Genomic DNA, 14,102 nt, shown 5'->3' with positions numbered 1-14,102 from the left:
CCATCCCATGGGTCCTGTGTTCTTTAATCTGAGCAGTGGCCTTCATCCTCCCCCACCCCAAATAATGTAAGTTCTTTAAGGGAAGGACCTCTGCCTTGTTTACCTCCTCATGCCAGAATGGTTCCTGGTTCTATGCTGATGCTCAGTTAGCATTTGTTAACTATGTGAATAGTCTCCAGGATACCTGCCAGAGGTCAGTGAGAGCTCTCTGATAGCCGACTAGAGAATGAGCCATAGGAAAGGGGTGGGCAGCCACAGTTGGACATGTTGTATATGGCAGGCTCAGTGGTACATTTACATGTTAAGACTGATAAATATTGGTGGTGTTCTTGGTGGGTTTTAACCAGAAGCAGGGTCCCCAGGGAGGTGGCTATGCTCTGGGTGAATAACTGGGTCATTTGTCTTTCTCACGAGCTCACTGGGGGACTACTTAATAGAAAGCTTCCTCTGCTCTTCACCTCTGTTGTAGGAAGTCTGATAGGTCTTCTGGAGATTTGGGAACTCCAGTGGGAACAAACTGATATATTTGAGGCATTCCACCAAACTGGCTCTCTAAGTAAATATGATTTAACTGTTTTTGAAAGAAAATGAATGCTTTTGAAAAAAATTAATTTATAAAAACAAAACAAAACACCTCTTGCTTATTGGGTTGTCAACCCAAAGAAAACAACCAGAACTTGAAATATTTTTGGACAGAGAATAAAATGCTTCTTTCCTATTTCTCCCTCACCTTCTTTATTCTTTAGTCCCATTCTTTTCCCCTCTCACTCCAGCTTTTACTTGTCTAATCTATTTTTTGGGGAGGAGACTGATAACTGTATGGTGCTATAGGCTTAGTGCAATGTTTGTCAGAGCTCAGCTAGCCTCATCTAAGGTACTGGTGGGAATGAAGGTAAGTTTTCTCTTTTTATATGTTTCTGGTGTTCTTTAAATCTCACACAATCATTTTGAGTATTTATTTGCCATGTCATTTAGATGTATAATCACATGCCTTTCACCATACCTTTCTAAGGAACTTAATGTCATATTTTTCTGTGTGCCATAGGAATATTGATTCATGTGACATACAGCTCCATAGGGAAATCAAGTTATTGTTCCTTTTTCTTCTTGCACAAATAGAAAGTGGTTCAGGTAAAGCAAAGTGGTTATGGCACAGGTATTGCCCCCTTAGTCCCTGCCCCCCACACCAAGCAAAGTAAGTTTCCAAATGGTATGCTCCCACTTTTGGAGAGAGCACTTTGTGGCAGATGGAAGGAATTTCTACTCCCTGTGTATGAGCAAAACCATCTGGTTTAGTTGGTTGGGTCACATTGACAAACTCATGGATATTGGGGGTATCTCATAGGGATATCTTGTTGGTTATATTGCTCCTGGGGGAAATGACAAATTTAAGTGATATGAACAGTGTGCTAACAAACAAACAAACAAACAAAAACAACTAAGTAGGTCCAAAATAATTAAAGCCAAAGTCCATCTTGTGAGGTGTGTGTTTTTATAGTGATGCTCAAATACAGATTTTTCCCACCCATTCTCATTCCTTATCTGCTAATAGCTGAGTGTCATCTTCCTCCAAGCAATCAGCAAAAATGATTTCTCTCTTGAGTACTTTTCTCCTAAGTTTTCATTTGATTTTATACTAGTTCCATTTTCTTGAAGAAATAGGCCTTCCACACGATTACTGTAGAACAGGTCAGAAAACAATTTAGTCTGTGTCCTTCCTCCATGAACCTCATTCTCTATTCCCTGTTCATCGGGGAATTAGATGGTCTTCTGTGAAACAAGCCTTAACTAAAGGAAATGATGTTAAATGAATTTGCAGTGAGACTAGATTGAGTGGGCATTTGGGTCTATTGTCCAAAGGATTCATTGAAGGATCTCTGTTCTACGATAATAACAATAAACTATTCCACACTCCACTTCTCTAGATTTCTGCATCCCAGAAATCTTCAACTGTGATTTTTGCTTCTTTATTCCAGTCATGGGTATCATTACCTGGGAAATTCAGCTACAGGGTACCAGATAATTTATTAGTTTTCTGCATTTGGATCAAGCAATAGTGATCTAAGCAGCCTGAAGGGCATGAAAGAATTTTTTTTTGTGACCAGTATTTGCTACTTAAACTATAGAAGAAGGAAACTTGCATCTAATCCATGCATCTGATGTAGACCTAATTGCAGATCATAATTCTAGCTTCTAAAAAGAAAGGACAACGGCTTTGAGGGTTTTGTGTGTGTATGTGTGTGTGTGCATATATTTGTGTTTTTTTTCAAGTTCCCACTAGTTCTGTTTTAAATTCCAACCTAAAAAAAGTTTCTCCCTATCTGGACCATCTTTTACTTACAGAGAAGAACTTCCTGCATTTATTGTTTTATTGCTACTCCTTCGCTGTCTGTTTGAATCTGCCAGGGAAATCCTCCCTGAACTAGATACTCCTGCTTTGAAATAGTAACAGTTTGTATGTTTTAACTTTCAGCTTGTTTGCCTTTTGCATCACTGATCAATCCAATTTTATTCCTAGGCTACAGATTAGATTTGTTCTTCCCCTGTATTCACCTACATTTCCAGCTGAGTTTAACGATCGCTTTTTCTCAAGTAGGATGAATTGACCTTTGGCTTGATTAAAGATAAATGCCATTGACTCTCCACTTTTGGAGGTGGAGACTTTTTCCAAAGCTCACTGAGATTTCTTTGTTTTCATTCTTGAACATTAGTACTGAATAAGACTCATTTCCCACCTTTTAATGGGATGGGCAAATATTTTTTTCCCCTACTGTTAATGAGCATATTTTGGGTTGGAGATACCAAATAAACAACCAAGCAGTAGGGCCTGAGAGGTTTCAGTTATTTATTTATTTTTCACATTTTTGGTCATGGACCATCACAAACTAAAGAGCCAAAGGGGCAGTTAAATATTTAGGTTTGAATATAACTGCTATGGACAATTCAAGGACACCAGAGATCTGAAGTCCTTGCAAAGGGTTTAAAACACTGCTCTGGGGGAAAGCTTGCTTTACATCTCTGTGGCTGGTGTAGCACTGATATAGCAGCATCCTAAAACTGACTGTGTTTGTGTAATTGTTTCTCCCTCTTACTTGTTCCCAATAATAAAAATTAAGTAATGTGTAAAAATTGCTTTAAGAACACATGCCACTTATCAGAGATGTTTAAATAGGCTTTATTTGTGACAGTTCTGTCTCCATAACCAATACTCCACATCTTTCTTTACTTTCTTCTTTGAAGCATTTGCACGTAGAAAAAAAGAGGATAAAAACATTAAAAAGACAAAGGCAGATTTGTTTCTTCTGAGAACATCTGTTCTTGCTCCAAAGTACCCTAATGATGTGGCCCGTGTTCTCTCAATGCCCACACAGTTTGCTCTTATAAAGGCAACTGTTACATCAATCAATAGATCTGAATTTAGTGAGATATCTAGTGAGTAGAAATGTTAGAGAAATCCTGCTACAATGTATACCTTTCAGATAATATCAAAGACAAGTATACTCACAAAGAGAGGCTGAGATTGAATATAAAATGACTTATTAAAGAATTATTTTTCCCTAAAATATATTGATCTCATGGCATCTTACCCAACTGTGGGCACATTTGGTCTGCTCTGTTTTTTCATTTAATTCTTAGGATTCTTGTGAATTTGGGTTGCACTTGTGATGTGGATACATTCTGAAAAAATTTAAATACAAATTACCCACTGCATGCATTGGAATTAGAAAAAACCTTTCCAATTTGAATGTGTTTATTTTTCAAGAAGAAACTTCCTCCAAACTTCAACTACTATTAAAACTCTTAGAGCTAACGATTAATAGGAATACTAATTATTCACAATCGCAGGATATGATTTAAAGTTAGCCAGCTCAAAAGATGTATACCCAAAGAATGTTTTTTATTTTCTTCCCTAAATAGTGTCTTATACCTTCAAAAGAAACAAATGCCCATGTAGATATCACTTATTCAACATGCACTCATTAAAGCACCTACTAGGGACCTGGCCCTATGCTTTGATATGTCGGGGCCATGTGTATGATCTTCTGAAATATTTCAGATGCACAATATCTACAGGGATATATTGGCTAATTACATATTTTATTTTTTTTCCAAGTTAGTTCCAGAAATAGGGCTTTCCATATATTGACTGACTAGTCCAGGAAGATTTCAGCAGCATTTTTCTGTGTGGGTTCAGCTATCCAAGTAGGGGAAGCAAACTTGATCTAACTTCTCTAGTTCTATTCAATCTTCTTGGTCTTTTGAATTTATATCTCAGTTCAGTGGTGAGTGAAACATTACATTTCCCCCCCATTACTAACCAAGTTGTTTCAGTGCCTCAGTGTTCACCTCGCCAGGTTTTGCCCCTAAGTGCCATAATCCTTGTTGAACCTGGTTCCTCCTAGAGTGCACTTGAACATCATCTTGAGCATCTTAAGCATGGATTTAAATTTTTTTAGGTCTTTGGATCTTTTTGGATCCAGGGCCTCTCACATTCCCTTCAGGAGCATTATTTACAATGAGATTTAGACTTTGAAAATTATTATTATTGTGATCTCACAGTTATGATGTCTGTGGTCATTGAATTCTTATAGGACCAGGGGTTAATGGAAATACCAAGTTATCAATATTACAGAGCTCTTTTCTCATCCAATCGGTTGATATTCTCCAAAAGCCAGACTGGTGTATTATGCCCAAAAGACCAAATGATTCTAAAAAAAAGGTATGATGAATTTTCTCCATATTCAAGACGTTCAACTGAAGTCTGACAGTTGGAAACAGCTGGCTCCTGTTTCCTGTAAATATTCACTTACTGCCATTACCATTTAAAAACCTGGTGCCTATAGATAAAAGAGGGCACTTATTTCTTTCTCTACTTTGTCATCTGTTGTATTTGAATGGAGGCTTTTGCACTGAGGAACTGTTATGGAGGATCCTGTTGGATCAGTGGAACTAGGATGGGCTTTGGAGGCATATGATTCTTTGAAGGCTACTGGGTTCTGTGCACCAGTGTGGCTTTGAGAATTCTGATGCCATGAACACTACTTTGGAAACTGATCCTAACTTTGGCGCTTACCACCATCTTTAGGCAAAGGACCTGAGACCCTCTATGCGGGGCAGAAGCTCAATGACAATGAATGGCACACCGTTCGGGTGGTGCGGAGAGGAAAAAGCCTTAAGTTAACCGTGGACGATGATGTGGCTGAGGGTAAGTATAGCTACACATAGTGAAATTCATCTCACTTTGCTCTCGTAGTCCTCTTGGTCATTCAGTGAGCAAAGGGCTTTTTTGAAAAACTCCTATTTTGCTTAACAGAAGTCACATAACATGTACTCTCTTGACAAGTTCAGGTAAGGCTAAGGTTTTCCTCTGTATTTTCATAGTGCCTTTTCATTACTCTCTTATAGAACTTACCCACCACTGTCATATATTGATGGGTCTCTGTCTCCTTAAGCATAGAGTATGTGTCTGGAGAATAGGTGTAGAGTTCTGTAGATCCTTCTACTCTTCAGTTATTCAAAAATCACTTACCAATCATCCTCCCAAATGCCAGTTTATTCCCTCAATGAATGAGTCACTCTCTAGTAGAGGGAGATGGATAAACCTGAAATTCAGAGCATTATAGTTAAAAATAAGTGCCTAGATCAATGCATAATACTTAGAAGGTGCTGAATAATTATATATTTGTTTAATCATTATTAATTGAGTATCTACTGTATATCAAGCACTGTTTGGAAGGCTGAGAATATTGTGGTGAGCAAATAGGCAAGTCTTTGGCCTGGCAGAATTTACACTCTAGGAGGTCAGTGTGTAAATGAATGAGTCATATGTAGATAAATGAACATTCAAAGCCTCCCACAAGCAACAAGTATTTCTTGAGAGTTTGTTATTTATCACCAGTGTACTGGGGATTGTAGAAGAAGAAAGGAAGCACAAGAGATTGCCTGTTAAATATTGAATAAATCTAGTAGATTAGAGAGGCCTTGGGTATTTGAAAATAAGACAAAGAATATGTAATGAGATACTAATGTGGGTGGGTGTGATTGTAATTGTCATTCAGAAGAGAAAGTTATCAGTGTTGTCCGGAGAAAGCAGCAGTGGTTTGAGAAGATAGATCTTTAGCCAAGATTTGATGGTAATTTAATGAGGTCTGGGGTAGAAAAGAGAGGGCATCTTTAAGTGCTGGTTAGATGCTGCACCCAAATAAGTCTACGCTCTCGAGCATCCCAGAGCAGCAGTGCAGGTGTGTGAGGTAGAATTCTTGTCCGTATGGGAAACGAAAACTTGGGGCACTGTGTAGAACGGTGTTGTCAAGAGACCTGGGCCCTGCAGGATGGTTCTCTGCAGGATGTTGGGGAGGTCACTTTCATTCTCCATCTTTGTCAAATGAAGTCAGTGGCCTAAGCTATCTCTACAGTTTCTTCTGTGAATAAGTCAATCAAGTTAGAGTCAGGCACTGTGGGGTTTAATACAGGCCTTGTTACTGAAGTGTTTTATACTTTTGGATTAGTTACACTAAACCTCTTTTTCCTCATTGCCTCATTTTTAAACTTGAAATGCTATTTTTGTTAAGGCCAGTGTGAAGTTTCTGCCATTTGAGTCCTATAATTTCATATTTAATTTTATAAATTTAATGACCCTGAGCTTCTATACTTCTGTAGTCAGTAATTACAGTGAGCCATGTATGTGTGGAAGTAATGATTTATCTGTATGTGTGTATAAATAGATCAAGAAAGTTTATGCATAGAGGAGGAGCAGAAAGCATATATCCAGTGCCCAGTTGACATTAGATGCTCTTTTATAAGCTTCTTAAATCTTCTATAATTCTCTATTGCCTTTTTACATAAGAGGGTCATGAAACTTAGAGCTCTGCTATAAAACTTCAAATTCATGTCTGTGTGATATCCCCAAACCAAACTGTTTTCTGGACATCACAATCCATTATAAGAAAATAATTTGTTGTATGATATAGGGAAAATGCAATGGAATGGATCAGAGTGAGGTGGGGAGTACATTTCAGTGGGTAGATTATAACACCCACCTTCCTCTCCCCAAGAAATGAAGTCACACAGAACCACAACTTATTCCAAACACCCCAGTTGTATGTATATAGACATAGCTTAGTAGTGGGAGGTAAGTTTACTGTTCTGCATGCCTGAAGGATAACAGATTTATGTGAGGGATGTAAGGCAAGAAAGGCAAAAATGCTTGCATGGTTTAGAACCCCCAGCCACCATGAATTAATTATTCAAGATATCCCCGTGAGCTGTTACTGCAGACAGGAGCCTGCAGAAGCGCACTGATGTGTTGCACATCCCTTGTGAGCTCTGCGCTGCATGCACCCAGTTAAGCCTAGTGTGATGCTGTTCACAGCATGTTTTGAATAGCAGCCACTAGATGGTGGCCTCACCCCAATCTCTCTGGCCAGTGAGTCCATTTTATTTTCATAGATTATATGCCCTGAAAGCTATAGTCATAAAGAACTGTGAATTCCACTAATATGTACTGCCTTTCATGGCCATTATTCTTTTATAGAAATTTTAGAATAAAGGTAATTATAAGGTCTGCTTTTTCTTCCCACTAGTAATTAAAAAGCAGGGCTAAACCATGGAATGCCCAAGTCATTCAGTAATTTGATATTTGAAATTAATGAAGCTCTTTCATTTTCAGCTTTACCCTCTACTTTGTTGCTGATGGAAAGAAAGAAAAAAAACAGCCAGAAGGATAAAAAAATCTGGGGGAAGAAAAGAGCTAGTTTACTTATGAACTACAACCTTGGATTGCTTCTTACAGTGATAATGGGTTTAGGAATTTTAATTTTAGCTCACAGAAGTCATAAAATCAGGCAATGAAACTAAAATACCACACAGACCTCAGGTTATTAAGTAGCGTCTTATTGGCTTATTTAGTAATCCTTTTCATGCTGTTTAAGGTCCCCCAGGGTGTCAAATCTTCAGCTAGTTTGTAGAAATGATGCAAAGAATAGGTCAGACTCATAAGAAAGCAGAAGCAAGGAAAGAAATATTCCTCAGCCTGGTGGTTTTCATTTATTGTAACATAATATATTCCTGGGAAAGGATCAAGGTCAGTTGGTAGCTAACAAGGATTGATTGATTGATTGAACTGGACTTCTGTTATCAAGAATAAATTAAAATAATCCTTCACTTGGGTTATGTCCCTTAGAACTGGGACCTAATGCTGCATGAACCACACCCACTCCACCCAGAGCTTCTTACTGTACAAAAAGTCACCCCGGTTTTGACTACTCAGGTCTGTAGTGGCTTCTTCCTCTCTCTCCCTCACCCTGCATAGCACATACAGTGCCGAGCTGTTAAAAAGTCATTTTCTGAGGAAATCTTGTTCCTCCCATTGGTAAAGAGCATGATGAGATAGATTTAGGAGATGTGAGGTTAAACAAAATGAAGTGGATTTCTTTTTTGCAAGATTTATTAGGAGCCTTTAATACTCTAATATACATTACCAATCATCAATGATTACATTTGCAGTATTTGTCAAAGTTATTTGGCTCCAGACCTTTATTTTTAATTTTTAAAATATCTTGTAGCATATCCTTTTGAAAAATGTGGATATTGTGGAAAAAAGAGTGTGGGGGTGGTGGAGCTGGAGGACTATGGGTAACATGTGCATCCTTCACTAAGACTTTATAAGCCTTTGTTTTTAAAATTTTTCTCCCCAGGTCTGGAAGCCAGGGGAGGTTAAGTTGCCTTCTCTAAGTTTTCCCATTATTTCTTTGCTAAGCTCTTAGTGTTAGCCAAGAACTTCATGCACCGAAACAGTAATGATCCAAATTCTGACTCCAAAGTAAATGTTTCAGTGCAACCCCCTTCTCCATGCATGAGGGATGTTCGCTGAGCTCACGGCCCTCAGCTAAACACTATGGGACATACGGAAGAGACAAGAAGTGGTCCCAGGGCTGCATTCTAGTAAAAGACAGAGAAAACAATAAGTGAAATAACAAGATAATGATCAACACATTTCAGACAAAGGAAAAAACTGAATGCTGCATAATTAGTGATAGCCAACAGGGGAGCAGTAGGCCTCATTCTAAGTACGTTATATGTATCAATATATTGCATCCTGATAACTTCATACCTAGTTCACATCTGAGAAACTGAGGCACAGAAAAGTTATGTAACCCAGGCAATCCAGCCTCAGAGCCTACATGCTTGTCCACTATGTTAATGCCTCATGGGGGCTTACAGCTTGAGCTTGGCCATGATTTTCCATAGGTTTAAGTTCTCCACTAACTTCATCATACCTGAGGGCTGGTCTGTAAACTGCTTGCTGGCCACCAGTGAAATATGGAAGTGAATGTCTGCATAGAAGCTCAGGCAATGTGGCTCTTCTAGGGAAGGTGCTGGATATAGTACCCATGAATTCGATGGCATGACATTGTGGTGCTGGGAAGGACTGTGACCTCATCACAGAAACATATGTGTGGAAATTTTACTGGTTAAATTCTACCTGCAGCTCTTCTTGGATGATAATACAAGGACTGGGTCCAACTTTTTCTCTACCAGGATAGATAGTATACAAGATGAGGTATGGGCTTTGGAATTAAACATACCTGGGTTCAGTTTGGAGGCCTACCATTTATCACCTGTATGGAAGTTTGGTCAGATTGCTTACCCTCTCTCAACTAAGTGTCCTCACCTCTAAAGCAAGGTAATGATACCTGTCTACAGTTTTATTTTGAAGATGACATTTCGTGGTGTTTATGAAGTGCCCAGCACAGTACCTGGCATATAGTGGATGTTCAGAAGTCTTGGTTTTTTTGTTGTTGTCTTACTTCTGAGTTACTCCTCTCGCCTCTGGAATTTGAAAGGAACTGCTGTGAAGTATGCATATATTCTGCCCTTTAATGGAAAGGAGTTTTAGTCTACAGACAGCCTTCTGAGATGAGTGCAAAGGTTCCCCATTCCTGATAGTGACTGAGTGATACAGATTTTTTAAAAGTATTTGTTTGCTTTGCTTAGCCCAGGTTTCAGACTTTAAGCAATCTGGATAATGCTTTCTTCAGGTGCAATCCAAAAAAACTCCTTTCTTGGGAACTTCCATCCACAACCAAGTGAGTTCCTTTAGCACATGGTGAAGCTGATTTCTTTTCTCATTTGGCCCTACGTCACCTTTTCCTCTCCCCCACAACTTCTGGTTGAAGCTCCCTGAGTCATCCTGAATCTTAAATCAATTCGTGTCCCTGGGCTAAGCTCTCAAATTCTATTGTTGGTTTCCCTTCTCTTACTTACCCAAGCCCTTTTACAGTCTCATTTCTATCTCAGTCCACATTATACATGATTTTCTTGCTTTATGAGATTATTTTCTAGTGAGCAGGATTTTCTAAGCCCTCAATTCTGGAGGCCAATTTATCCGTACTTTCTCTAGAAGCTCCCCATTGACTCAAAAGTTGCTTTTCAGATTCTTTTTGGAACCCTGATCTTTACTAGGGATTACCCCATTATCATATCTCAGTTTTTATCACTAATCTTTTTTTTTTTTTTTGTAAAATAAGAATTAGCATGACTCCCCGTGTCACCGGAGTTTGGTTCCTATGTCCCCGTTGAGACTGGCTATGGTTTCCCTCTCCCCATCATACTCCAGCCCCAGCCCTGGTATGAACAACTGTAGCTAAATTGGTAATTGTCTATTTATTTCAGTCACTTTATTGTTTCAGAGCATGTGAATTTAGGTTATGCTACTTTGCATTTTTACTATCAGCCCAATTTTCAACACTAAGTAATTTTATACAGTAATTCTTTCTCCTAGTTATTGTTAGAAGATTTATGTTGCATTTTGAATTTTGTTCTGTTACTATTTTATATTTAACCAAAATCATTATTTTATTTTTGCTTATATTAAGGGAATGATTTGTCACTATCTGTCAAAACACCACATAAAAGCTCATAAAACATAAAGCTGTATTTTGTACTTATGAAAGTTTCTTTAAATTAGGTCTGAGTATACTCCCAAAGCAATGAAATTAATATTGAGCATCTGAGGATGAGATCGATTGACTCTCCCAGGCAGTGAAGTTTAAGGGACCCAAGAAATTGTTGTCCCCTCCCCTGATATTTTTGCCACCTGAGTTTTACACCCATAGAGGAAAACAAGTGCAAGGCTGGTGGAAATAAAAAATATCACTTTTATTAGTGATGACATCGATATTGAAATGTGTGGTTTTCATATAATGAGCTTCAGAATTGGGCAGGATTTCTTACTGGAGCCCTGCAACTCACTGGGGTATGCATCTCCGCTGAAGCAAGGCTTGCACCCAGCACACCATGCCATGGGGTAAACGGGGTTTCTTAAAGGCAGCTTAATTCCCTAAAGAGGAAAAGGAGGTACCAGGGGCTGAGCTATGCAAAGACAGTTTCTCCTCACAGATTATCTTTAGTCTTTTAGATTATGTCACCCTTTTCCCTCTAAATTCCATTGTAGTTTTCCCTTCTCTTATCCAGACCCTTCTTTCAGTCTCTTTTATCCCAATCAACACCATACGTAAAGGAGGGAGTAGAGAAATGCCAGGAGTGTCTTGCTAATGGAGTTTCTTCAAAGTGGAAGGTGACAGCATAGAGGACAGGAAGAGGGATTCCCCTCCCCTTCCCTCTACCACTGGGGCAGGAGGACACGATTTCTTAAATCTTAATATGATATCTATATAAATGTTGAGGGAGCCACCTTCTAATCTGGCCATACTCATGCTGTTTTCTCTGACTTTGTTATTAAAAGTTTCAGTCTCTTTGTACTTATTTCAAGCCTTCCTCATTACCCCAGCCCTAGCCACTCACTACCTCTGGGGAAACCAGGTAATCCAAGGTCTAATAGTTTATGTGTATCAGCTCTAGATCCTTAGCTGCAAATGTCAGACAGCCAACCCCAGTACTTTAAGCACAAAAGGGAAGCTGTTGCCACATAGTTTTTAAAAGTCCAGATTTGGCTGACTAGATCAGACCTTCAGAGGGTGTCATTCTCTCCATGTGGTGGTGGCCTTCCGGGCCGAGTGTCTCCTCGGGCAGGTTAATCCCTCCAATTATTACATGGCCTCCAGCAGCTTTGGGTTTTCTGTTTACTCCTTCAGCAAGCCTTGTTTGCAAAGAGCACCTCTTTCATAAGTTTTCCAGCAAAAGTGCTGGAGCTGAGTATTACCAGACAAATGTGGGCTGCTGCTAATCCGGTGTTTCTAAGGGGGCCCCGGGCCAGCCACATAACATCACTCTGGAACATGTTAGAAATCCATGTTCTCGGGCCACATCCCAGGCTTTTGAACCAGAAACTCTGGAGTGGGGCACAGTGAGCTGTGTTTCAACAAGCCCTCCAGGTGATTCAGATGCACGCTACCGCTGAAGACCGCTTTGTTAGTTCATAGAGCATATTCTGTGGCTAGGGGGATAAAATATGCTCAGTGGTCCAGCACAGTGAGCTTGATTACTTCAAGAGCTGGAATGGGGTCAGCCTCATCCAGCCCAGATGGTTTAAAGGTGAATGGTGAACGGCGAAAGCTTCCCAAAGGAAACCTAGGTGGTAGTATCAGAAAAAGCAACAGCTACCGGTCAGATAAAATTAACACATGTTCCACAATAGCACCTTTTCCACAGGTAGTAGGTGAGAATTTTTGCACCAAGAAATATTTGGCAGTGAATGTCTAAGGCTTCTTTGTTCTATCTTTTCAAGGGTTAGAGCAATGAAGACTTTTCTTCTAACAGTATGTATTCATACTAGTTGTTTTCCTTAATGGAGAAAACCAATAGTTTTTTTTTCTTTGAATTTTCCATGATTTCATGTTTTCCTTTATATGATGCAGCACCCTGAGCAGTTGCTCAGAATTGTGTGAGCATGGGATATTGGACATATAATGGGCTGGGCTAGTCATCAGCTGCCCAGCGGAGGCCAAGTCAGGTATATATACTCTGTAGAGTATTTTGTTTTCTGGAACCAAATATTTTATGTGGAAACAAATTGGACCTAAAAGATATACTAAGGTTGCTGTGACAAACTTTAGTAACTTTTCCTATTTTTATCTCACGATTTTCTTAGGTACTATGGTGGGTGACCATACCCGCTTGGAATTCCACAATATTGAAACTGGTATCATGACTGAGAAACGTTACATCTCCGTTGTCCCCTCCAGTTTCATTGGCCACTTGCAGAGCCTCATGTTTAATGGCCTGCTCTACATTGACTTGTGCAAAAATGGTGACATTGATTACTGTGAACTGAAGGCGCGATTCGGACTGAGGAATATCATCGCTGACCCTGTCACCTTCAAGACCAAGAGCAGCTACCTGAGTCTGGCCACCCTGCAGGCCTACACCTCCATGCACCTTTTCTTCCAATTCAAGACCACCTCAGCTGATGGCTTCATTCTCTTCAACAGTGGTGATGGCAATGACTTCATTGCTGTTGAGCTAGTCAAGGGGTAAGTGGAAGAGATCACATAGTTTATACTAGATACCTTAGTCCAGGACCTACATAATATACAGACATGAAAAAAAGTATCCATTATTCTCCCCAACCTTTATTTCTGATATATACTCTCATCCTCATTGATTGAAAATATCTATGTAGTGATTAGGGCTGGAAGGGAAACAAAATCATGAGTTTATTCAAAGATCTTCTGCTAACTCAATACTATCAGGCTTTTTAGTATGAAATGTAGTCCTTTAAACCTATGGGAAAACTTATTTTTACAGAAGAGGAATATGGGGTGTGTTGCACCTATCTCTGGACCAATACTCTCTGCAGCCACTAAATTTATAGGAAGAATAAAATGATAGATATTTTCAGCACTAAGCACTACCATTAGTCCATATATGAAACTTTTATAAAGCTGTTCTTTCTTCAGGGTATTTTGTTACCATGTGTTAGAAAATAGTCAAACCGAAAGCAAAACCAGAACAAACCCCCCCAAAAACAAATCCATGATTGACTGTGAGTTTCAATGTTATCCTTGAGTGTTCTGGAGTGAACCACCTGCCCTACTTTGTGGCTCTGGATTTTTACTAGGTAGTGTTAAAAGAAGTCGACTCTGTGAGCATGGAATGAATCTGACGTCTGATAGAACAGAATCTGACTTTTCTCATCATTC

General features: G+C 39.3%; 1 protein-coding gene across 32 annotated transcripts in view; it reads left to right on the top strand.

Moving 5' to 3' along the window:
• Positions 1–14,102, top strand: part of NRXN3 (neurexin 3) — a 1,528,794-nt gene that overhangs the window by 701,673 nt on the left and 813,019 nt on the right. For all 32 annotated transcript variants that reach the window (XM_073242064.1, XM_073242063.1, XM_073242059.1 and 29 more), the window contains 2 exons: positions 5,087–5,206; positions 13,052–13,433. In XM_073242064.1, coding sequence (XP_073098165.1) covers positions 5,087–5,206; positions 13,052–13,433 — 502 coding nt within the window. The remainder of the gene's footprint in view (positions 1–5,086; positions 5,207–13,051; positions 13,434–14,102) is intronic.

The sequence above is a fragment of the Manis javanica genome, chromosome 8 (genome assembly GCF_040802235.1).
Source record: "Manis javanica isolate MJ-LG chromosome 8, MJ_LKY, whole genome shotgun sequence".
Lineage (NCBI taxonomy): Eukaryota > Metazoa > Chordata > Mammalia > Pholidota > Manidae > Manis > Manis javanica.
The sequence above is the reverse complement of the archived record's forward strand: the minus strand, read 5'-3'. Positions and strand labels throughout refer to the sequence as shown.